The sequence below is a fragment of the Pongo abelii genome, chromosome 7, assembly GCF_028885655.2.
Source record: "Pongo abelii isolate AG06213 chromosome 7, NHGRI_mPonAbe1-v2.0_pri, whole genome shotgun sequence".
In the NCBI taxonomy this organism is placed as follows: domain Eukaryota; kingdom Metazoa; phylum Chordata; class Mammalia; order Primates; family Hominidae; genus Pongo; species Pongo abelii.
In genome coordinates, this window is record NC_071992.2 from 68,665,555 (window position 1) to 68,690,989 (window position 25,435).

At 39.4% G+C, this 25,435-nt stretch overlaps 1 protein-coding gene across 3 annotated transcripts in view; it reads right to left on the reverse strand.

Moving 5' to 3' along the window:
• TCEA1 (transcription elongation factor A1) overlaps positions 1-25,435 on the reverse strand; it is a 56,715-nt gene that overhangs the window by 23,824 nt on the left and 7,456 nt on the right. For 2 of the 3 annotated variants that reach the window (XM_003780624.5, XM_009243812.4), the window contains exons 2-4: positions 19,869-19,931; positions 9,399-9,504; positions 3,146-3,233 (exon numbers count right to left, since the gene is read on the reverse strand). In XM_003780624.5, coding sequence (XP_003780672.3) covers positions 3,146-3,233; positions 9,399-9,504; positions 19,869-19,931 — 257 coding nt within the window. The remainder of the gene's footprint in view (positions 1-3,145; positions 3,234-9,398; positions 9,505-19,868; positions 19,932-25,435) is intronic. The other variant, XM_054561623.2, reaches the window with a different exon arrangement.

The following is a 25,435-nucleotide window of genomic DNA, read 5'->3' on the forward strand; positions in this document are numbered from 1 at the left end:
TTTTTTGTTTTTGAGACACAGTCTCACTCTGTCACCCAGACTGGAGTACAGTGAAACAACCATGGCTTACTGCAGCCATGACCCCCAAGCTCAAGCGGTTCTCCTGCCTCAGCCTCCCAAGTAGCTGGAACCACAGGCATGTGCCATCACACCTGTCTAATGTTTTTTATTACTTGTAGAGACAGGGCCTCCCTATGTTGCTCAGGCTGGTCTCAAACTCCTGGGCTCAAGTGATCCCCCTACCTTGGCCTCCCAAAAGTGCTGACATTACAGGTGTGAGCCACCACACCCAGCCAAAAACCCACTTCTTAAACACTTTGATTAAATGCTTTTGCTTCTGTGTCTGTAGCCAAATGCTACACAGGAACCAAGGGAAACTACCCATATTGACTGAGGGAAACTTTTCCTCACTAGTTTCACTACTGCTGGTCTCACTTCCTACATTCTGATCCTTCCTTTCTAAGCATTTAAACACATTACTTACTCCTTAAATTCTTGCACCCAAAATATAAAATCCTGCTTAGTTACAAGCAACTTAGATTTAACCTTCTATCTTTCTTTACATGACTCCTCAAATTCGTTTCTCAATCCTCTTGGGGCGGGGAGGGTGTGTAGATAGATACCAATCAGTTACTTTATCAGACTTCACACACAGTAATTTTCTTTTGCAGACAGGCTCTATACCTACACGTCAAGCATGTAAAACTGACAAAAGACAATGAGAGGCCGGGCGCAGTGGCTCACGCCAGTAATCCCAGTACTTTGAGAGGCCAAGGTAGGTGGATCACTTGAGGTCAGGAGTTCCGAGACCAGCCTGGCCAACATGATGAAACCCCATCTTTACTAAAAGTACAAAAATCAGCTGAGTGTGGTGACGTGCACCTCTAATCCCAGCTACTCGGGAGGCTGAGACAGGAGAATCACTTGAACCTGGGGGGGCAGAGGTTGCAGTGAGCCAAGATTGTGCCACTGCATTCCAGTCTGGGCAACAGAGCGAGACTCCGTCTCAAAAAAAATAAAAATAAAAACAAGGCCGGGTGCGGTGGCTCAGGCCTGTAATCCTAGCACTTTGGGAGGCCAAGGCGGGCGGATCACCTGAGGTTGGGAGTTCAAGACCAGCCTGAGCAACATGGAGAAACCCCGTCTCTACTAAAAATACAAAATTAGCCAGGCATGGTGGTACATGCCTGTAATCCCAGCTACTTGGGAGGCTGAGGCAGGAGAATCCCTTGAACCCAGGAGGCAGAGGTTGTGGTGAGCTGAGATTCCGCCACTGGACTTCAGCCTGGGCAACAAGAGCGAAACTCTGTCTCAAAAAATAATAAGAATAATAATAAAATAATAAAAACAAAGACAATGAGAGACTGAGGAACTATTCCAGATTTAAGAAAACTAAACATATATACGTTAGAAAAAATTGCATAAACTTTATTAACAACTGCTGTTTAAGCCCAACTTTGACTTACCTCTCTTAATATAGTTAATATAGTTAATATGTGTAATATATATATTTAATATAGTTAATACAAATACAAAAAATAGTGTACGAGACATTAACATTAACATGAAGAGTGCATGATCAATTTTGGGAAAATATTAAGAAACAAAGTTAAAATCAGTAGTAGCCTTAATGTCCTAAATACCTCAACACGGGCTGGGTGTGGTGGCATACACCCATAATCCCAGCTACTCAGGAGGCTGAGGCAGGAGAATCATTTGAATTTGGAAGGTGGAGGTTGCAGTGAGTTGAGATCGCGCCACTGCATTCCAACCTGGGTGACAGAGCAAGACTCTGTCTCAAAAATAAAAAATAAAAAAGCCCAGGCACAGTGGCTCATGCCTGTAATCCTAGCACTTTGGGATACTGAGGAGGGCAGATCACCTGAAATCAGGAGTTCAAGACCAGCCTGGCCAACACGGCAAAACCCCATCTCTACTAAAAACACAACAATTAGCCAGGTGTGGCGGGCACCTGTAATCCCAGCTACTTGGGAAGCTGAGGCAGGAGAATTGCTTTGAACCTGGGAGGTGGGGGTTGCAGTGAGCCGAGATCGCGCCACTGCACTCCAGAGTGGGCGGCAGAGCAAGACTCTGTCTCAAAACAGGTATCTGGGCCCCTCCCTACCAGAATTCCTGATTCAGTAGTTACAGGACGGAGCCTGAGAATCTGTATTTCTAACAAGCTGTCAGGTTCTCTCCTCTTCCAGGGACCACACTTTCAAGAACCATTGCTTTAAATCAGTGTTGACTGTTAACCTACCAGCTTCCCAAGAACAGAGGAACGATTTGTATTTAACCAACTATGAGTAAGCAACATGTTCAATACTGCATAGTTCATGACATGTAATAGGAAAGAACACATGCAAAGGCCTCATAGGAGGTGAGGGACAATCTGAACTCTTCGTTAACGAACTTCACATTTTAAGTTCTTATAACAAATTGCTATATATATATATATATTTTTTAAGATAAGGTCTCACTCCATTGCTCAGGCTGGAGTGCAGTGGCATGATCTTGGCTCACTGCAACCTCTGCCTCCCGGGTTCCAGCAATTCTCCCACCCCAGCCTCCCAAGTAGCTCGGACTATAGACACATGCCGCCACACCTGGCTAATTATTATTATTTTTTTTTTGTAGAGAAAGGGTTTCACCGTGTTGGCCAGGCTAGTCTCGAACTTCTAACCTCAAGTGATCCTCCCACCTCAGCTTCCCAAAGTGAGCCACCGTGCCTGGCCACAAATTGCTAAATTCGAAAGGAAGAAAAAAAGCATGCAAAGGAGAATGAGATCAAGGGCCAAAATAAATCTAAAAAAAAAATGTGATAAATAGAGGAAGTAACCATTTGAATCCCTAATCACTACCTCCATTATCAATTCCATCAGTGCCTACCCCAGCAATCCCATTCAATTAAACTTGAGTACAATATAAATAACTTCTTATTTATTCAATGTCTTCTACCTCTCAAATGTTCAAGAAATCTGAAAAAAAAAAATAAATTAGAATACATGGCTACGTACATTTACTACTTCCATTTGATTAGAAAACAAAAAAAGGAGTGTAGATAGGGGAACATTAGACAGGGGAATTGATGCAGGAAGTAAAACTATGACTTTCAATATTAATAAATGTCTATACTGTGAAGTACCTTTCTTCTCTTGCCTCAGGGCTGTTCTGCGATGTAATTGCAGGTTCTTTTTTCTTTTCGTCAAGGTCTTTCTCAGTTGATGGCCCATCTGAAAATTATGAAATCTCTTAAGTTGCTAGCATTTGTAAAAACTAAAAACTAAAATACTGCATGTTAACAGGCTATCTGCACAACATAAACTAAAATCCTAAGTGTCCTACAAGTAGATGAAGTTTGCATAAGCTATTAGCATATGTACTATTTTTCACAATGCAAGTTCAGTCAACACTCCCAAATAAATTCCCTCATTTGGTGGGAACTACAAATTCACATGCCAGGGGAACCTAAAGGGAAGAAAGTATATGGAACAAACAGATGGGAAGAATATGGAAATATCTGCACTGTTACTTTAAAAATGTAAGCACAGGCCGGTGCAGTGGCTCACGCCTGTAATTCCAGTACTTTGGGACGCTGTGGATCACCTGAGCTCATGAGTTTGAGACCAGCCTGGACAACATGACAAAACTCTGTCTCTACAAAACATACAAAAATTAGCCGGGCGTGGTGGTGCACACCTGTAGTCCCAGCTACTTGGGAGGCTGAAGAGGGAGGATGGCTTTTGCCCAGCAGGTGGAGGCTGCAGTGAGCCAAGATCACGCCACTGCATGCCAGCCTGGGCAACAGAGCCAGACCTTGTCTCAAAATAAAGTCAAATAAAATAAAAATTAAAGCATACACCACAGAAATATTGTTTTTAATAAATTTCCATAAAGTTAGAAAATTTAAGGTGGTATCCAAAATATAAATAAATATTTCTGGGATGGTAAACAAAAAACACTTTCATAGAAAATACCTCAGGATGATTAAGACCTACCCAGCACTTTCTTTATCTTAAATGATCTATAAAGTAATACAGAGTGCACAAGCTTTAAGACTTAAAGAGGTGACCGGGCACAGTGGCTCATGCCTGTAATCCCAGCACTTTGGGAGGCCACAGCGGGCAGATCACAAGGTCAGGAGATCAAGATCATCCTGGTTAACATGGTAAAACCCCGTCTCTACTAAAAAAAATACAAAAAATTAGCTGGGTGTGGTGATACGCGCCTGTAGTCCCAGCTACTCAGGAGGCTGAGGCAGAAGAATAGCTTGAATCTGGGAGGCAGAGGTTGCAGTGAGCTGAGATCATGCCACTGCACTCCAGCCTGGGCGACAGAGCGAGACTCTGTCTCAAAAAAAAAAAAAAAAAAAAAAAAAAGAGGTAAGCGATGAGATATTATGAAATAAGGTACATAAAAATAGGTTAAGTCAGTGCAATATTTCAACAGCCCAAAGAAACATTCACTTTTAAATCAATCAACACAATCTTAAATTTTAAAACTGGTGCCTGCCTGGGGCCGAATGTGGTGGCTCACACCTGTAAACCCAACACTTTGGAGGCTGAGGCGGGTGGATCACTTGAGGTCAGGAGTTCAAGACCAGCCTAGCCAATATGGTGAAACCCTGTCCCTACTAAAAATACAAAAATTAGCTGGGCATGGTGGCGCACACCTGCAATCCCAGCTGAGGCTGAGGCAGGAGAATCATTTGAACCTGGGAGGAGGAGGTTGCAGTGAGCCGAGATTGTGTGACTGCACTCCAGCCTGGGTGACAGAGTGAGACTCTGTCTCAAAAAAAAAAAAAAAAATCGGTGCATGCCTGTAGTCCCAGCCACTCAGGAAGCCCAGGCAGGAAGAACCCTTGAGCCCAGGAACTTGAGGCTGCAATGAGCTATAACTGCACCACTGCACTCCAGCCTGGATGACGGAGTGATACTCTGTCTCAAAAAAACAAAACAAAAACAAAACACATAGCCTTGAAGCTAAGTTCAGAAAATGTTTGGGTCTACTGTACAAAATACACCAGTTAAATACATTTTGCTCCCTACATAAGCAATAAAGGCTACATAAAGAATTCTTTCAATTCTTCACATCTCTCTGTATAGAATATGGAAGAAACTATATCCAACTGGATAGCAGAATCACCTAGGGAGCTTTTAAACATATCCTCATGCCAAGCTCCAAACCAGATCCATTCAATTCAAATCTCTGGCAGTGAGGTGCAAGTATCATTATTTTTTAAAGTTCCTTAGACAACTCTAATATATAGTTATCTGGATGAGAATCACTGATAAAAGAATGGTTGAAATCACAACTGTAGAACTCATCTTGTAAAGTTGAAGTTTGTCAAACTTAAAACACAATTCAAGCCCTCTGATAAAACGTGCACATACACTTTAGTTTTCACATAATTTTACTGCTCCTTGTTATTCTCAATAATTACCTTGAAGGCTCAAATCACAAAGATGCTATAGTACTGTAACACTGAAAACAAAGATTAACAATGACACATGGCAAGGACTAAGAAATGGTCCAAAAGTCATAGGGTAGAAAGCATTTAAAAGGGAAAACTGATATAACAATGAAATATGATCCAGCAAGGATCCAATGCTGCCAAAGGGACAGCAGAACTATCTCACACACTGCTCTGGCACAATGAATTAGTACAATCCTTTTGGAAAGCAGAGCAGTAAGAGGCATGAACAGCCTCAGAAGTATCCCTACTATCTGATATGGTGTTGTGGGCAACACAGCCCAGCTAGCAGGGAAGGAAGTGCTCCAGCTCTGGACTCCAGCTGTCTGCAGTCAAGTCCCAGCTTGGCTATTCACCACCAATTCAACTGTGTGCAAGGTATTTAACCGCTCAGTGCCTCAGATTCCTCATCATAAAATGGGAGATTATAATAGCACCTACCAAATTGGATTGTTGTGAGGATTAAATGCATTAATACAGGTCAATGCTTGGCATATCTTAAGTATTCAACAATGTGCTACCTAGTAGCAGTAGTAGTAAATGTAGAAATCTAGCTAACAATGTAAAGAAAAAGCTTTAGGCAGAAAGATATCCATCAAGACATTAGTTACAACCACCATAAAGTTAAAAACAACAACAAATCTAAACAGGCAGGTGATCAACTAAAATATGGTATAGTCAACTGAATAAATTATTCTGAAACCAATAAAAATAATAGTTATAGAAAAACAAAATATTTTCATTAAAAAAGGTAATATAAATTAAGTACACACACAGCACAGGTAAAATTATAGTAGGGGTAAAATTTATGCAAATTAAATTTGAATAGTAATGTATTACAATCCATCGTACAGCAAAGGAACCTGCGAGTCTACACTAACAGATAAATAGCTAAGGGGTAAAAAGAAGGTTGTTTGTTTGTTTTTTTTTTTTGAGACGGACTCTCACTCTGTTGCCCAGGCTGGAGTGCAGTGGCGCGATCTTGGCTCAGTGCAAGCTCCGCCTCCCGGGTTCACGCCATTCTCCTGCCTCAGCCTCTCGAGTAGCTGGGACTACAGGCGCTCACCATCACACCCGGCTAATTTTTTTGTATTTTTTTAGTAGAGACGGGGTTTCACTGTGTTAGCCAGGATGGTCTCGATCTCCTGACCTCGTGATCTGCCCGCCTCAGCCTCCCAAAGTGCTGAGATTACAGGCGTGAGCCACCGTGCCTGGCCAGAAGGTTCTTCTAACAGAAAGAGGAGTCAGAAAAATCACAATTTTGCAACTAACACTACAAAGATTGGTTTGAGCAAAAAAATCAATGGATCCTAAATTGGGAGGGGAGGAAAAAGATTTGTTAAGGTGTAAGACAGTTTCAGGATCTTAAAAGTGTCTCCCACAGAATGGCTATTAACTACAAGAGGAAAAACAACACACTATACAGTGTAGCTGTGACTGGATTCTCAAAATTACCATCGATCACTCCGGATATGATACCTTGAGAAGGACATAACATGCTTAAACAGTATTCCAACTGCAGATGTACAACCTGATCTAATCACGAGAAAAAAGCAGGTACACCTCAAATACAGAATATGCTATTAAAAACAAAGGAGGGGCCAAGTGAGATGGCTCACACCTATAAACCTAACACTTTGGGAGGCCAAGGCAGGTTGGATCACTTGAGTCCAAGAGTCCAAGACCAGCCTGGGCAACATAGTGAGACTCTGTCTCAAATCAATAAATAAATAACAAAGGAGGGCAGTGGCGGATGCTTGCAGTTCCAGCTACTTAGGAGTGTGATGTGGAAGATTGCTTGAACCCAGGAGTTGGAGGTTAGCCTAGGCAACATAGCAAGACCCCTATCTCGACACAAAACAAAAAAAGTGGTGGGGAAGGGGGTGGATAGGGGTATAAACCTGCTTCAAGGATATAACTTAAAAATGTGGGAAATTCTGCCTTGAATATATTTCCTAGTTTACTTTTAAACCAAAATCCAATTCTACTTTGCATTCATTACAACTGGTCATTTTCTGCATATTGTATAACACATCCAAGTTCTATTTTTTAAGCCCATTATGAATTTGATAAAAATCTGATTTGCATGAAAGTATTTTAAAATACACATTAATGATGGTTACATGAATGTATATATATGATAAAATTGCTCAGAAGGATACATGCCCCCACACATACACTAGCGCCAGTAAAAACTGATGAAATCTGAATAAGGTGTGTAGATTGTATCATTGTCAATTTCCTGGTTGAGATTCTGTATATGAGAGTTATGTAATATTACCATAGGAGGAACCTGGATAAAGGGTACATGAGACCTTTCTGTGCTTTTTTTTTTTGTGGTAATTTTCTGTGAGTCACTTATTATGTCAAAATAAAAAGTTAAACTCCACATATTCAGGAGGCATACATACTTTCTTCTATAGGAAATGACCTTGTTTCTTTTAGCCCTACTTGAGGCAGGGGACCAGGAATGAGGGGGAAGGGACAGGATATATACACTCACATACATAAAATTTTAAAGCATGGCCCACAACAGTAATTCTTTTATTGGGTTTGTGCAATTAATGTGAAAGACAAAATTGCGTTTAATTTTCTTTCCTTCCAAATTTGACTTTTAGGAAACATATCAACAAAAAATTGACAGCCCCAAAATAAAATTTAAGGGGAGGGAATTCATATTTGTTGGGCTAGGACCCTATGTACATTTCCTACACAGGCGATAACTGATAGTGAAAGATCACAGACCAAAAACAAAGAAAAAGTAAAATCATGAACCCAAGTAAACAGGTTGGTCTTCAAATGAGAAAGGAACATTTCTGCCTTGGGGGAAAAATAAAGGAGAAGGGGTACCTGTATTCTTCAAAATGTCAATTTCATAAAAGATAAAAGCTTAAGAATGATTTCAAATTAGAAAACTAGCTATGTGAGGCCGAGCGCGGTGGCTCACGCCTGTAATCCCAGCACTTTGGGAGGCCAAGGTGGGCAGATCACGAGGTCAGGTGATCGAGACCACCCTGGCTAACATGGTGAAACCTCGTCTCTACTAAAAACACAAAAAATTAGCTGGGCATGGTGGCAGGCGCCTGTAGTCCCAGCTACTCGGGAGGCTGAGGCAGGAGAATGGCATAAACCCAGGAGGCGGAGCTTGCAGTGAACCAAGACTGCACCACTGCACTCCAGTCTGGGCAACAGAGTGAGACTCAGTCTCAAAAAAAAAAAAAAAAAAAAAAAGAAAACTAGCTATGTGATCCTGAACTGGATCTTTTCCTGGAGGTGGAAAAACAAAAGAACTATAAAAAACATTATTGGGACAACTGACAAACCTGAACATAAACCATAAAATACTATACCAATGTTAAATTTCCTAAATTTCTTTTACTATGATTCCATAAAAAAGTAAGCTTGTAATAAGGAAATACACACAAGTATTTAAAGGGTAAAAGAGCATGATATATTCAACATACTTTCAAATAGTTCAGAAAAAAATAATTTGTGTGTGTGCAAATAGAGAAAGAAAAAGAGAGAATATGATAAAACAAATATGGCAAGTATTAAAAATTGATGATATGGATAAAGGATATGGCATTCTTTTAATCATCCTTGCAAGTTTTCTGTTAAGTCAAAAAATTTCAAAAACCATTTCAAAAGGTATCCACAACCTTTCCCTTAAGAGAAAATTCTTCTTACTGAAAGAGTTTATCCAGTTGTGTCAAAAGTTAACAAAGCCAAATTTGACTGGCCTAAAAGGCAAAAAAACCCTAAAGATCAAATTAACTCCCCTCGCCTTTATTACGAGGCACTGCTTTCAGTATATCTGCATTCACCAAGAAAAAAATGTAACCATTAACTAATCATAATATGTAACCATTAACTGTTTGAATAACTCACAACATCATAAATATACGTAAGGGAAGATCAATGATACCTAATAATTTTTTCCAGGATTTGATGAGAGACTTTGCCAAAGATGTAACTTCTTCATCTGTACTCTGCTTGCGAATAGCATTAACTGACATTCCGATTCTTGTGGACTGCAAGGCAATAACAAAAAAAAATGTATACCAATTTTATTTTAAACAAATTAGTATTTCACCCACATTCTTTTCTTTCCCAGATTCCTGTTTCCATTTTAGAATTTTAAAACTTCAATTTTTGGATCCTTATAATAGCAAACTATATTAAGATACATACATCTTCAGATCAAACACTAGACTCATTAATGTTCTTATCATGAAGATCTAGAAGCATAAAACTCACTACTGTAATAAGTCTGGTTAACTAGAAAAATGAAATCAATCTTTCCACAAGGGAGAAGTGAAGATAAATGAGGATAAAATATAAAATGTTGTATATAAGTCAGGCTGAAGCAATCATGACTAATACATGCATTTCTTTGTTTCTATACATTCTTCTACATGGATTACTTCATAGAGCACCAGCTGCAAATTATTATGAGGATATCCAAACAAAAACTACCACCTATCCAGGTTTAAAAGGCTTTATTTTGCCAGGAACCAGCATATAATCAGAGACATTAAAATGCACTTCACAAAATACAGGTAAAATTTAACCTGTGATAATTACGTGCCTAGAATTATGCTTAGTGCATCCACATTCATCAATCTTTCTAACAACCCTTCAAAGTTGAGATTATCCCTATTTTTAAAGATGAAGAGATTGGAAGTACCAATAAATAACGTGCCCAGCATCACACCATTACCAACCAGCAAAGCTGGGAATTTTTTTTTTTTTTTTTGAGACGGAATCTCACTCTGTCACCCAGGCTAGAGTGCAGTGGGGCACCATCTTGGCTCACTGCAACCTCCACCTCCCGGTTCAAGCAATTCTCCTGCCTCAGCCTCCCGAGCGGCTGGGATTACAGGCACAGGCCACCTCGCCCGGATAATTTGTGTATTTTTAGTAGAGACGGGTTGCACCACGTTGGCCAGGCTAGTCTCAAACTCTAGACCTCAGGTGATCCACCCACCTCGGCCTCCCAAAGTGCTGGGATTACAAGCGTGAGCCACTGGCCCAGCCAAAAGCTGGGATTTTAATCCAGGTTTGTCCACTGCCAAAGTCCATGGTCTTTCTAGCACATCAATGGTTTCAAATTGTGCTCAAAGAACACAAAAGCTATGACAGCCCAAATATGGATGATAAATAAAAAATGGTAAATTATTTAGTAAGTTCGGGTTGTTAACAGACAATCTTTCAAACATATGGTCTATGGAAGAAAAAAATAACAAAAGGAATTCTTAGTGGTGAAAAAAAGAGAACCCCTATTGTAAGCTTTATGGTAGAAAAATATACAGGTACTTGAGGTTTCCTTCTAAATTATTCAGTCCTCTCAACAAAGAGACAGATTCAGGATCTAAGTTTTATTCAAGAATTTAGAATATGTGGTTGGCTAGAGTGTCCTATATCTCTTAGAAAGCTGAGCAAAGCAGACAAGATTGAACAGCAGAAAGATAAAGGGACTCCACAATTTTAAAGCCCCAAACAATTTGGGGTTTACAAGGCTAGTTTACTAGGAAAAAAACTCTACTTTTTGAATGTGTGGAGGAAATAACTTATTAGTGTGGTTCTGAAGCTTAGAACTGACACAAACGTGCAAAAAAATAAAATGACACTTTACTAGGGGCTTGCAGGAGAGCAAAGGTATAAGATGATGAATTGTGTACTGCTGGGTGACTGCTTTTTAATTATCAGAGGATGTTTTGATTACTAAAAAGTCAATGATTATCCCGCTTAGCCCCAAACAAAACCTATACTGAGAATACAGTTACATTGTAATAAACATGCTTATCTATGGAAGAGATTGTCAAGCCAAAATAATAAGAAATGAGGGGCACGGTGGCTCATGCCTGTAATCCCAGCACTTTGGGAGGCTGAGGCAGGCGGCTCACGAGGTCAGGAGTTCGAGACCAGCCTGGCCAATATAGTAAAACTTTGTCTCTACTAAAAAAAAAACAACAAAAAACAAACAAAAAACAAATTAGCTGGGCATGGTGGCAAGCGCCTGTAGTCCCAGCTACTTGGGAGGCTGAGACAGAAGAATCACTTGAATCCAGAAGGCAGAAGTTGCAGTGAGCCAAAATCACACCACTGCGCTCCAGCTTCCAGCCTGGGCGACAGAGCAAGACTCTATCTCCAAAAAGAAAAAAAAAGAGCGGGTACGGTGGCTCATGCCTGTAATCCCAGCACTCTGGGAGGCCGAGGTGGGTGGATCACGACGTCGGGAGATCAAGACCATCCTGGCTAACATGGTGAAACCCCATCTTTAAAAAATACAAAATATTAGCTGGGAGTGGTGGCACACACCTGTAGTCCCAGCTACTTGGGAGGCTGAGGCAGGAGAATTGCTTGAACCCGAGAGGTTGAGGTTGCAGTGAGCCGAGATTGCACCACTGCACTCCAGCCTGGGTAACAGAACGAGACTCCATCTCAAAAAAAAAAAAGAAAGAAAAAGAAGAAATGAGGCTGCTGAGGTAGAATAAAAAACAAAAATTTGAAATAAGTTCTTCTTTTTTCCTTTGGGGGTACCATGGAAAAAATGAAAAAAAAAAGTAGATGAAAAGATTATGAAGCTACTTACTTGGATAAGCAAGTCTGAAGTTGCCTCTAAGAATTCCCTAGAGATTTTTCCTAAAATTGGTATGCTAAGACTTACAAGATGTAATAGATAGGTTATACAAAAGTATTCTGTGCTCAAGTGACCTTAGGAATTGTGGGATTATAACTGTTTTCTTGACTGCAGGACTAACGAAATCTTTCAGGACAAACTAGACATTGTGAAACTCTAGCAGATAAAATATGTGCCTTTGCCCATGATTTCTACAGAACATCAGGTATTCAGAAAGACATTACCTTGGAAAGGTGGAGAGTGCATTAAGCAGCCTTAGGGGTCAGCTGCACACTGATGGTAAAGCAGAAAGGAATGAGTACTGAGATCAAGAGACACTGTTAACATCACAGGAAACAAGCAGATTTGATGTGCTCCAGAAGAAAAGTCTCCTTTGCGATCACTCATGAGTTTTTGCCAAGATGATCTGAAGGTAGCCACTAAATCTTAAGGTAAAAAACATATAGCTACTGTACAGCTACTATAAAACACATATGTAAAACATACATTTAAAACACACATATATAAAAGACAACATAAAAGAAACACACAGCTACTATAAAACATTTCTGAAAGAAATTAAAGATGACCTAAACAAAATTTTAAAATCTCATGTTGATAGACTGGAAGACTTAAATGTTAAGACTGCAATACTAATCAAGTCGAACTACTGACTCAATGCAATGCCTATCAGAATCCCATCTGCCTTTAGTGTAGAAAGTGACAAGCTTACCCTAAAGTCCATACAGAAATGCAAAGGACCCAAAACAGCCAAAACGATCTTGAAAAAGAAGAACAAAGTTGGAGCACTCACAATTCCCTATAGTAACCAAGATAGCATGGTACTGGCAAAAGGATGGACGTGCTGATTAATGGGATAAATTTAAGACTCCAGAAATAAACTCCTACCTTTTTCATCAACTGATTTTAGATAACGATATCAAGACAATTCATTGGAGAAAAGAATATCCTTTTCAACAAATGGTGCTGGAACAACTAGATATCCACATGTAAAAGAATAAAGCTGAACCTCTTCCTTACACCACACATAAAAATTAACTCAATATGAATAGGAGTAAAGCTTCATGACCTTGGATTAGGGAATGGTTTCTTGGATATGACACCTAAGGCACAAGCAATCAAAGAAAAAATAGAATATATCAAAATTTAAAACTTTTGTGCTTCAACGGACAGCACTGAGAAAGTAAAAAGATAATTCACAGAAAAAGAGACAATATTTGCAAACTCTATGTCTGATAAGGGACTTGTATCTGGAATATATAAAGAACTATTACAACTCAATTAAAAAAAAAGACAATCCAATTTAAAAACGGGCAAAGGATCTGGATAGACATTTCTCCAAATAAGATATAAAAATAACCAACAAGCACATGAAAAGATATTCAGCATCCTTAGACATTATGGAAATAAAAATTAAAGCTACAATGAAATACCACTACACCCACTACAATAGCTATAATCAAAGACAAACAGCAACAAGTGTTTGCAAGGATGCAGAGAAACTGGACCCCTCGTTTACTGCTACTAAGGATATAAAATGGTACCGTGGCTGGAGAAAAGAGTCTGGCAGGTCCTCAAAATGTTAAACACACAGTTACCACAAAAACCAGCAATACCATTCCCAGGTATCTACACAAGAACAACAAAAACATATGCTCACACAAACTTGTACATAAACACGCATAGCAGTGTGATACATAACAGCCAAAAAAGTCTAAACGCATCAACTGACAAATGGATAAAAACATGTGAAATATCCATGCAACTGAATATTATTCAGCCATAAAAAGGCCTGAAAATTCTGACATAAACTGCAACATGGATGAATTCTGAAAACATTAAGCTAAGTGACAGAAGCCAGACATCAAAGGTCACATACTGTATGATTCCATTTATATGAAAACTCCAGAACAGGCAAATCTAGAGAGACAGAAAGATTAGTGGTTGCCTAGGCTGGAAGGAGGAAGACCAGGTGGGGGGAACGGAGAATGACTTTTTGGGGTGATGAAAATGTTCCAAAGTTAATTGTGGTGATAGTACCAGAATATACTAAAAAACAATGAATCACACACTTTAAATTAATGAATTTTATGGTATGTGAATTATATCTCAATAATACTGTTTAAAAAAAAAAAAGAAACATACAGCTATGTTTACTATCCTTTTAATAAGTTCCAAGACAGCAGGGACCTTGTCTTGTCTGTCACTATATTCAGCACGTGCAATAATGTCACTATATTCAGCACGTGGAATAATATCTAGCACACAGCAGACACTTAATCATGATTGAATAAATTAATCTACTATATATAAAAACTTACAAAACTAGCCGAATCTATTACTAGCCCAAATATTTGTCTTCCTGTTTACTTCCCCACCTTCAACCCATACCCACCTTCTACTCTCTCACTCTGCTCAAAGTTTCCTGCACTCCTAACTGTAAACTCCCATGGACTCTTCAGATCTCATTTGATTTAATCAGTCTGTTATATCCCAACTCTGTTTTCCCTTTTTCCTAGGGGATCTAACCCACCTCTATGCTATTACTTCCCAAATATTTCCGAAACCTGTCCTTTCTCTTATATTCTAGAGCTGTTTACATATATGGCTATTTAAAATTTGTTAAAATTAAATGAAATTCAGAATTCCGTTCCTTAGCCATATTTCAAGTGCTCAATAGCCTTATGTAGTTAAGCACTACCATATCAGTCAACACTCACATCAGAAACATTTCCATCACTGCAAAGTCATACTTGACAGCACTGCTAGGGAGGACATACTCAACTACCTACCAGATACCTGCATATACTTGTTTCATAGGCATCTCAAAATCCAGTGTATCCAAATTATCCATTATCTCTTCACCCCTCCATTTTTATTTTCTTCTCATCCCAAGCTCACCTTCATACCACCTTTCTTGAATATTCTTATATTGCTAAATGGCACCATCTACCCAGTCGCCATGGCAAAAATCTCAGTCATCCTAAATTCCTCCACTCCTTCACCTCCATTCAAACTACCAATCCTTATAGGCTGTCTTTCATTAACAAATTCCCCTTCTCTCCATTTATATTGCTATTATCTTAGTTTAAGCCCTCATCACTCCTCACCTGAATAACTTCATTAGTCAACAGGCCTTTCAGGCTCCAGCTTCCCATTTCCTCCAATGTGCAAATCTGGTCACATACTCCCCTGCCTAACACCTTTCAGTAGTAATGCTCTCAGCATCACATATGAAGCCCTGCATGCCATACCACCTATGTCTTTAAAATCCTGTATGCAACTAGCTCTTCCCATGTCTTTAACCCCGTATGCAACTAGCTCTCCTTTATTTTCACTTCTAAATGCCACATTGCTTCCACATAACTGTTTTCTCCGCTGAAATATCTTTCCCCGTCTATCTGCTGAGGGAGAACCTAGTCATCTTTCGAGACGTGGTTTCAGCTTTATCACCTACATAACGGCATTCTGCACCTCCCAGATTATGTACTTAGATTGACAAGTAAACTTATTTGTGCTTCTTCCTACCCTCCCTCTTTCCCCCAGATGAACACTGTATGGACTTTTCTTTGGGTACCTACATCTTTGTTTATATGTCAGTTTTCCTCTACTAGAATTTAAGCTCAATGAGGAGGGTAAGGCCTTATCTTATTCATCTTTATAAACCCAGCACAATTCTTAATCACAGTAAAAACTCTTAGCCGGGTGTGGTGGCACACGCCTGTAATCCCAGCTACTCAGGAGGCTGAGGCAGGAGAATCGCTTGAACCCGGGAGGCGGAGGTTGCGGTGAGCCGAGATCGTGCCATTGCACTCCAGCCTGGGCAACAAGAGTGAAACTCCATCACAAAGAAAAAAAAAAAACCTCAAATATTTGTTATATAAATACACAGGCTTTCCAAAGAAGGAAGCACAGGAAAAAATTTGAGATGGTCATAAATATTAACCCTATCCAACCTCCATACTCTCTATAACTCTACATGTGCCTGTTAAATAAATATTGGGATTACTATGTTGTTTTCCCCACATAGGTCTGTCGGGATAAAGTTATGCCTTGGTAAGGAACTATCTCAAAGGAAAGTTTATTCTTAGAGTTGACTCGCAAGAGAAGTTATTGATCATTAGACAGAAACCTGAATTCAGAAGGTAGGACTTCATGACTTACTTCCTTTCTCTTCCTTCCTCTTTCTGGGGTCTAGAGAGAGAGGAGTTCTTTTTTTTTTTTTTTTTTTGATACAGAGTCTTGCTCTGTTGCCCAGGCTGGAGTGCAGTGGCGCAATCTCGACGCACATGCCACCATGCCCGGCTAATTTTTTTGTATTTTTAGTAGAGACGGGGTTTCACCATGTTGGCAGGCTGGTCTCAAACTCCTGAGCTCAAGTGATCCACCCACCTCCGGCTTCCAAAGTGCTGGAATTACAGGCATGAGCCACCTGGCCAGCCTACAGGAGGAGTTCTTAACCCTTTTTTTGCACCATGGATCCTTCTGGAAGTCTGGTGAAGCTTATGGACCCCTTCTTAGAATCCGTTAAAAATGGATTAAAATACATAGGATTACAAAGCAAACCAATTATATAATATAAAATTACAAAATATTTTTAAATGTAAGATAATAATGTACATGCTCCCTAACTTGTGTGTGTGTGTTTGTGTGTTTTTTTTTTATCAAGACAGAGTCTTGCTATGTTGCCCAGGCTAGTCTTGAACTGCTGGGCTCAAGCAATCCTCCAGCCTCCATCTCCCAAGGTGTTGGGATTACAGGCATGAGCCACTGTGCCAAGCCCTTCCTTATTAAAACATTAAGTAAGACCTAGCATAAGGTATAACAGCAACAATAATGAGCAATTTCAATACTTTTACAATATAAGTAAACTGAAGTTAAAACATTTGTGAATTATTTTAGTTTTAGTCATAAATACTGGTAATACAACTGTGGTTTAGTGTTTTCACAACTGAAAGAAATGTTCAATTTCAGTTAGCCATTAATGAAAATAAATGTGACTTTTTTTCTCAATCATGTTCACACACCCTCGCCACCTTTCCCTAAATTCTGAATTAATATAAATATCAAAGAAAGCACTTGTGGATAATAAAAAACGTCAATCAGAAAATAACGATATTCATGTTATTGGCTATATTGTTTCCTTTTTAACACTCTGACTTTTGTCCAAGTTTTATTTTTATATTTCATTATTGATGGAACATTAAAATACACTCACGCCTGTAATCCCAGCACTTCGGGAGGCCAAGGCTGGCGGATCACCCGAGGTCAGGAGTTTGAGACCAGCCTGGCCAACATGGTGAAACCCTGGCCAACATGGTGAAACCCCGTCTCTACTAAAACTACAAAAATTAGCCAGGCATGGTGGCAGGCGCCTGTAATCTCAGCTACTGGGGAGGCTAAGGCAAGAGAATCGCTTGAATCCAGAAGGCTGAGGTCGCAGGTCGTACCACTGCACTCCATCCTGGGCCACAGAGTGAAACTGTGTCTCAAAAAAAAAAGAAAAAAAAAAGCTTCTGCACAACAAAGGAAACAACAGGGTAAAGAGACAATCTGCTGAACAGGAGAAAATATTTGCAAACTATTCATGTGAAAAGGGACTCATATCAACAATACACAAGGAAGTCAAACAATTCAACAACAACAACAACCAGAAAACAAATAATCTCATTAAAAAGTGGGCAAAATGCTGGCTGCAGTGGCTCATGCCTGCAATCCCAGCACTTTGGGAGACCAAGGCTGGAGTTCAAGACCAGCCTGGACAACAAAGGGAGAACTCCGTCTCTAAAAAAAAAATTATTTTTAATTAGCCAAGCATGGTAGCATGCTCCTGTAGTCCCCAGTTACTTGGGGGTAAGGGATGGGAGGGGCTGAGGTGGGAGGATCACTTGAGCCCAGGAGGTGGAGGCTGCAGTCAGCCAATGATCATGCCATTGCACTCCAACCTGGGCAACAGAGACATTATCTTAAAAAAAAAAAAAAAAAAAAAAAAAACAGTGGGCAAAGAACATGAATAGATATTTCTCAAAACAAGACATACGAGTGGCCAACAGGTATAAGAAAAAATGTTCAACATCACTAATCATTGGAGAAATGCAAATCAAAACCACCATGAGATACCATCTTCCTCCAGTCAGAATGGCTATTATTTTATTTTTTTAATTTATTTTTTATTTATTTTTTTTGAGACAGAGTCTCACTTTGTGGCTTGGGCTGAAGTGCAGTGGTGCAATCTCAGCTCACTGTAACCTCCACTTCCTGGGTTCAATTGATTCTCACGCCTCGGCCTCCTGAGTAGCTGGGACTACAGGTATGCACCACCACACCTGGCTAATTTTTGTATTTTTAGTAGTGACGGTGTTTTACCATGTTGGCCAGGCTGGTCTTGAACTCCTGGCCTCAGGTGATCCACCCGCCTCAGCCTCCCAAAGTGCTGGGATTACAGGCATGAGCGCCTGGCCCAGAACAGCTATTATAAAAAAGATAAAAAAAATAACAGATGATGGTGAAGGTGCAGAAAAAAGGGAACTCATACACTGTTAATGGGAATGAAAATTAGCACAGCCACTATATAAAACAGTATGCAGATTTCTCAAGAACTAAAAATTGAAGCACCATATGATCCAGCAATCCCACTACCAAATATTTATCCAAAGGAAATCAGTTTAACAAAGGGGTATCTGCACCCCTCATGTTTACTGCAGCACTATTCACAATAGCCAAGATATGGGCTCAACCTAAGTGCCCATCAATGAATAACTGGATAAAGAAAATGTAATGTATATATACAATGAAATACCATCAGTTATAAAAAAGAATGAAATCATGTATTTGCAAAAACATGGATGGAACTGAAGTTATGTTAACTGAAATAAGCTAGGCAGAGAAAGACAAATATCACATGTTCTCACTCCTATGTGAGAGCTAAAACAGTGAGCCTCACAAAGATAGAAAGCAGAGTGATGGATACCAGAGACTGGGAAGGGTGCGTAAGTGAGGCAAGGGAATGAAGACAGGTTTGTTCATGGGTACAAACATATAGTCAGATAGAAGGAATAAGTTCTAAGGTTCCACAGCAGACTAGGGTCACTACAGTTAACAAAGCATTATATATTTCAAAATAGCTAGAAGAGAGGGCTTGAAATGCTCCCAACACAGAGAAATGATAAATACTGAAGGTGAGGGATACCCTAAATAACCTGACTTCATCATTATACATTCTATGCATGTAACCAAATATTACATATACCCCCATAAACATCTATAAATATTATCAATAAAGAATAAGACTTCAGTAATGAATCTGTGTAATGTCTACTAGACATCAACTGTGTACATGCTTGACTGGTGCTAAAAAAAAAAACAAAAACAAAAACGGAGAGGAGTGACACCTTGCCATCCTCACCGTGAAGCTAGCTTCATGCTGGCAGCAGCTATCAATAATAGATCAAGAAAGGGAAATCTTAGGAGACCAAATCAGGGCCAAAAATCCAACTTCCTCTCACAGTGAGATTTCACTGCTACTGCCAACTTTAGAGATTCAGGTTTTATTCTTCCTAAGAAAGGCGACATTGCTTTATAACGGCAATTTAGTAGATTATTGATTTATATTGCCACCTGTAAAAAAAAATAGCAGTTAGTAATGGTTTACACCATTATCAAGACAGTAAAAAAACATATTGGGACTGAAGATGTTTCAGTATTTTATGATGACTACCTATTAAAAAAACTTTGATGCATAAAAGCACATACCTGCAGTAATTCCAGGGTCATAGGAATATTCTTAAGCTCCTTTAGCAAATCCAATGCTCCAGCCTATAAAATAAAATAATTTCATATTGAATTCCCAAGATGGTAAAACAGGGACTAGCCAGAAACAAGGTTCATGGGAGAATCACAGAAAACACCTAAAGAGGAATAAAATCAGATAAGGAGCAACAGCACCACCTATAGCTTATAGCCAAATATTCCAATTTGATATTAATTTAATCTATCATATTTCATCTAATCGAATATATTCACATTCTATTTCATTTAGTCTAATGTTTACTTAATGTACTATATCTGGATAAATCATTTCTTTGTATACCATCAATAAAGAAAAAACGATTAAGCTATGATACAGTGTTTTATTATAACTTTTTTTTTTTTTTTGAGACAGAGTCTTACTCTGTCGCCCAGGTTGCATGCAGTGCAGTGGTGTGATCTCGGCTCACTGCAACCTCTGCCTCCCCTCCTGGGTTCAAGCGATTCTCCCGCCTCAGCCTCCCGAGTAGGTGAGATTACAGGCACACGCCACCACGCTGGGCTAATTTTTGTATTTTTAGTACAGATGGGGGCCAAGCTGGTCTCAAACTTCTGATCTCAGGTGATCCGCCTGCCTTGGCCTCCCAAAGTGCTGGGATTACAGGCGTGAGCCACCATGCCTGGCATTATAACTTCTTTCTACTTTTGCTTATTGAAAGAATTATTTTAGAGTTGAAATTTTTACCACGTCACCTTTTACATATGTAAAAACATACATATAAGTAAAACAAAATTGGCTGTTACTAAAAGTACTTCACGTTCAGAACTTTTTGACTCAGATTCAACAGTATCTGTTTTTACCCCACAAAGAGCTGTTTAAGAACACAAGTGACAAAGCATTTCATAGAAGAATCCACAAAAAAGCTAATGCTGTGAGCTCTCGGGCTGGCTTTGTAGCAGTGTGCACAGCTGCTTTTCACCTCCAATGCTCTTCACAGTCATCTGGTTCCTCAGGATTCAAAGAGTACTCCACTAACCTCTCTCAGATTTCCTTCCAAGCCAATGACACTCACTTCACAAGTTTTGATGCTAGGTTTAGCATTCTGCCTGTGAAAGAACGTTTCAATGGCCATCTGGCCAATGATATGTGTACCTATCCTGATTTCTAAAATGTTTAAGTATGAAAATAGGCACTCTACAAATCAATGAAATACAGGATATCCCCCCAAAAAAACAGAAAGAACCATAGCATGTCCCTCATTCAACACGCCAAAGGAAAAAGCGAGCAAAGACTCTCATAGTATCACTTTATTTCTTAGATACAAAATCAAGTAAAGGCTTCTAGTCATGTAATTTTTCATTTAAAGGTGACAGACATTAGGCTTGGCCTTCCAGAATAAAACCATTAGCTTTTATTCTGGTAACAAAGAGTTACATCATTTCAATTTAACCCAATACCTCATAAATAAAAATTTAATTTCAACAGAAATTATGACACGTTATTATAAATAATGTTTTAATTATTTGCTGTTTAAAGATCTCTCCTGATCTTAAAATTCTATAAATTCTTCCTATTTAGAGTCATCTAGAAACAGTAAAACATTAAAGTTGTTGGAAAAGAAATCTAACACTGACTTAAAACGTATTATTAAACAAGAATTTCTACAGGTATGACATTGTTGTGAGTAAATGAAGTCTTCAACCCCTTATCTGCAAATTCCCAGACCAAAAACCTTTGAAAAGCAAAAGATTTCTAGATTTCTCATAGGTAAACTCATTTGGCAGCTAAACCTAATCGCAACACATGTAAAGCTATTTGTGCTCTATTTATGCCACGTAATGTGAATATTACAACTGACTATAGAAATGTTAAGGCCGGGCTCAGTGGCTCACGCCTGTAATCCCAACACTTTGGGAGGTCGAGGTAGGTGGATCACGAGGTCAGGAGTTCAAGACCAGCCTAACCAAGATAGTGAAACCCCGTCTCTACTAAAAATACAAAAATTTAGCTGGGCGTGGTGGCGGGTGCCTGTAATCCCAGCTACTCAGGAGACTGAGGCAGACAACTGCTTGAACCCAGGAGGTGGAGGTTGCAGTGAGCCGAGATCACGCCACTGCACTCCAGCCTGGGCGACAGAGCGAGACTCCGTCTCAAAAAAACAAAAAACAAAAAAAAAGAAATGTTAATGTCTGGTTGCTGAAGTGCCCAAATCCTGCTGGGGGTATTATGTAATATATGATGTATATACCAAATTATCTTTATAAAATCTGAAAAATCTGGAATTACCAAATATATCAGACCCTAAGGGTTTTGATTAACAAACTGTAGAAGTCTGGGCAACACAGCATGACCCCCTCTCTACAAAAAATAAAAATAAAAAATTAGCTGGCCATAGTGCCTGTAGTCCTAGCTACTCCAGAAACTGAGGCGGGAGGATTGCTTGAGCCCAGAAGCTTGAGATTACATGAGCCATGATGGTGCCACGGCAGTCTAGCCTGTGTGGACAGAGTGAGACTCCATTTCTAAAATAAAAATTAAAAAACAATGACAACAACAACAAAAAAAACAGATTGTGGGCCTGTATTCTCTACCTACCATTGACATTTTTCTTCTACCCACATTTCCAGGATTTCTGATCCACTTCTGACCAAGAATCTCTTAATAAGGGTAAAGAATCACACTTCTAGAAGTCCCTTAAAAACCAGGGTTTCCTAAGTATTAAGTTGATTCTTCCAACATACCAGCAATGAGACATACGGTTTAAATTGTTTTCCAAGTAGAGGCAATAAATTTGCATTAATTTTTTTACTTTCCTTTTCTACTCAGCTCTGTGGTAAGGCCATGGTTGGAAGAAAAAGCTAAAAGTAACACTCATCGAATAAAACTATGACCTTTCTGAAAATTGCACTGTGTTCCAACCAATTCAAATAAATATTTCACTGAAGGGTCTTTAAGAAATAACTATGGGCTGGGCACGGTGGCTCACGTGCGTGGCTCATGCCTGTAATCCCAGCACTTTGGGAGACCGAGGTGGGAGGATCAACCTGAGCTCAGGAGTTCGAGACCAGCCTGGCCAACATGGTGAAACTCCATCTCTACTAAAAATACAAAAATTAGCCAGGCGTGGTGGCGGGCACCTGTAATCTCACAGCTACTCAGGAGGATGAGGCAGGAGACTCACTTGAACCCAGGAGGCGGAGGTTGCAGCAAGCCGAGATCGTGTCACTGCACTCCAGCCTGGATGACAGCGCAAAACTCCATTTCAAAAAAAAAAAAAAAAAAAAACGACAAACAAAAAAGAAATAACTATGATGATCTGAATGAGTGAAACGCAAAACAGATAATCATACATTAATTCGGTGACAACAAACTTTGAGTGCTGCTACGTGCTTGGCATTGTTAAATACGTCACATAGATTTAATTCCACCTTCACCATAAACCCTATAGAAGCAGGTATTATCTCCATTTTACAGATAAGGAAATATGTCAAGAAACTTGGACAAGGTCCTGTGATTACTAACTAGAAAAGGTAAGATCTACTCCAGTAATGTCCAATGTACCAAGCTCTACTGTACTGGGGATACAGCAGTGAGCAAGACTGAAATCCTTTCTGACATCAGGGAATTTTAAAACAAACAGAAATCTTTAATCATCTATTTCAAACCCTTAATTACACACAAAAAAAGAAACTTAAACCCAGAAAAGGAAAGTGACTTGCCCAAGGTCATACTGATGGGTAGTAAGGTCATTAACTAGTCGCCTGACCCTTATACCGCTGCCCTTTCCCCAGCAGTACACCAGTGGCAGCACTCCTTTGTGAACTCAGATGACTAGTATCACCAAACAAGAAGCTGTATTTTAGCCTTCCCCAAGCATCACCTAGCGCTAAATGTCAAGTCTAGACCAGGCACAATGGCTCAGCCTGTAATCCCAGCACTCTGGGAGGCCTAAGGCAGGAGGATCACTTGAGCCCAGGAGTTCAAGACCAGCCTGGATAACAGAATGAGATCCCACCTCTATTAAAAAAAAAAAAAAAGAAAAGAATACATGTCCAAGTCTATGAGATTGTAGCATCTCCTATAGATGATGCAAGAGAAAGAAAGACTCTTTAATTTCCAGAGCCAAATTTAGTTCACACTACTGGCTGAAAGATAAACTACAGCTATCACACTATTTTATTACATTGTTGGTGCTCCTATCTGGTAACAGAAAAAAAGTGATTTTATAAACCATGATACTTGTACTACGTGCTCACTATACTCAAGACCATGTAGGATACAAACATCCCTCTCCTCAAGGAGATGTAAAAAGGAGGGAGTAATAGGGATTTATAGTTAAGAATATGGTGTACATATATGACAGACTTAGATTCAAATCCATGCTCTGACATTTGCTAACTACAAGATCTGGGTAATGTTATTTGTCCTTTTCAAGCTTCAGCTTCTTTATACGTAGGTGAGCATAATACACCAACCTTGAGGAGTAGTTAAAACAGCCAAATGAGGCAACGTTACACAGATAAAGTATCAAAATAGAGGGTCTGACACATAGCATGGTTGATGAGGAGTACAAAAATATACAAATAATTACTTATTTCTACCATAACAATAATCTCCAAGGGCCATAAGCCAGCATTTTCAGTGAGCATATTTAAGCTCAATCAAGCAAAACAGTTATTTCTATAATAATGTCTTCTTCATAGGCATTATTATAAGATTTCAAGGTTAAAGAATTAAGATATTATCTGTTTTGTTTTGTTTTTTTTTTTTTGAGACAGTCTCACTGTGTTGCCCAGGCTGGAGTGCAGTGGCGTGATCTCAGTTCACTGCAACCTCACCTCCTGGGTTCAAGTGATTATCCTGCCTCAGCCTCCCAAGCAGCTGGGACTACAGGCGCCCGCCACCACGCCCAGCTAATTTTTGTATTTTTAGTAGAGATGGGGTTTCACTATGTTAGCCAGGCTGGTCTTGAACTCCTGACCTCGTGATCTGCCCACCTCAGCCTCCCAAAGTGCTGGGATTACAGGCGTGACCCACCGTGCCTGGCCCATTATCTATTTTCTTAAACAATGAATTACAGATATTTGAGTTGTAGCTCCATAACATCACTATAAAGCTAGGACTTATGATATTACTATGTCATCTCAAATTTGCAGTTAAACTACATCAAAAGCACAAGCAACAAAAGAAAAATATATATAAATTCATCTCCATCAAAATTAGAATATTTTATACTTCAAAGGCCACGACCAAGAGCAGACAGACAACCCACAGAATGGAAGACAGTATCAGCATATCTAACAAGGGTCTAGTATTCAGAATATAAAGAACTCTTACAACTCAATAATAAAAAGACAACCCAATTTAAAAATGGGCTAAGCCAATTTGTACTCCAGCCTGGGCAACATAGCCAGACCCTGACTCTTTTCTAAAAAATGGGCAAAAGATCTGAACAGACATTTATTTCTCCAGAGAAGATATGCAAATGGCCACAATGCAATGAAAAGATGCTCAACATTGTTAATCACAAGGGACATGCAAATCAAACCCACAATGAAATACCACTTTACAC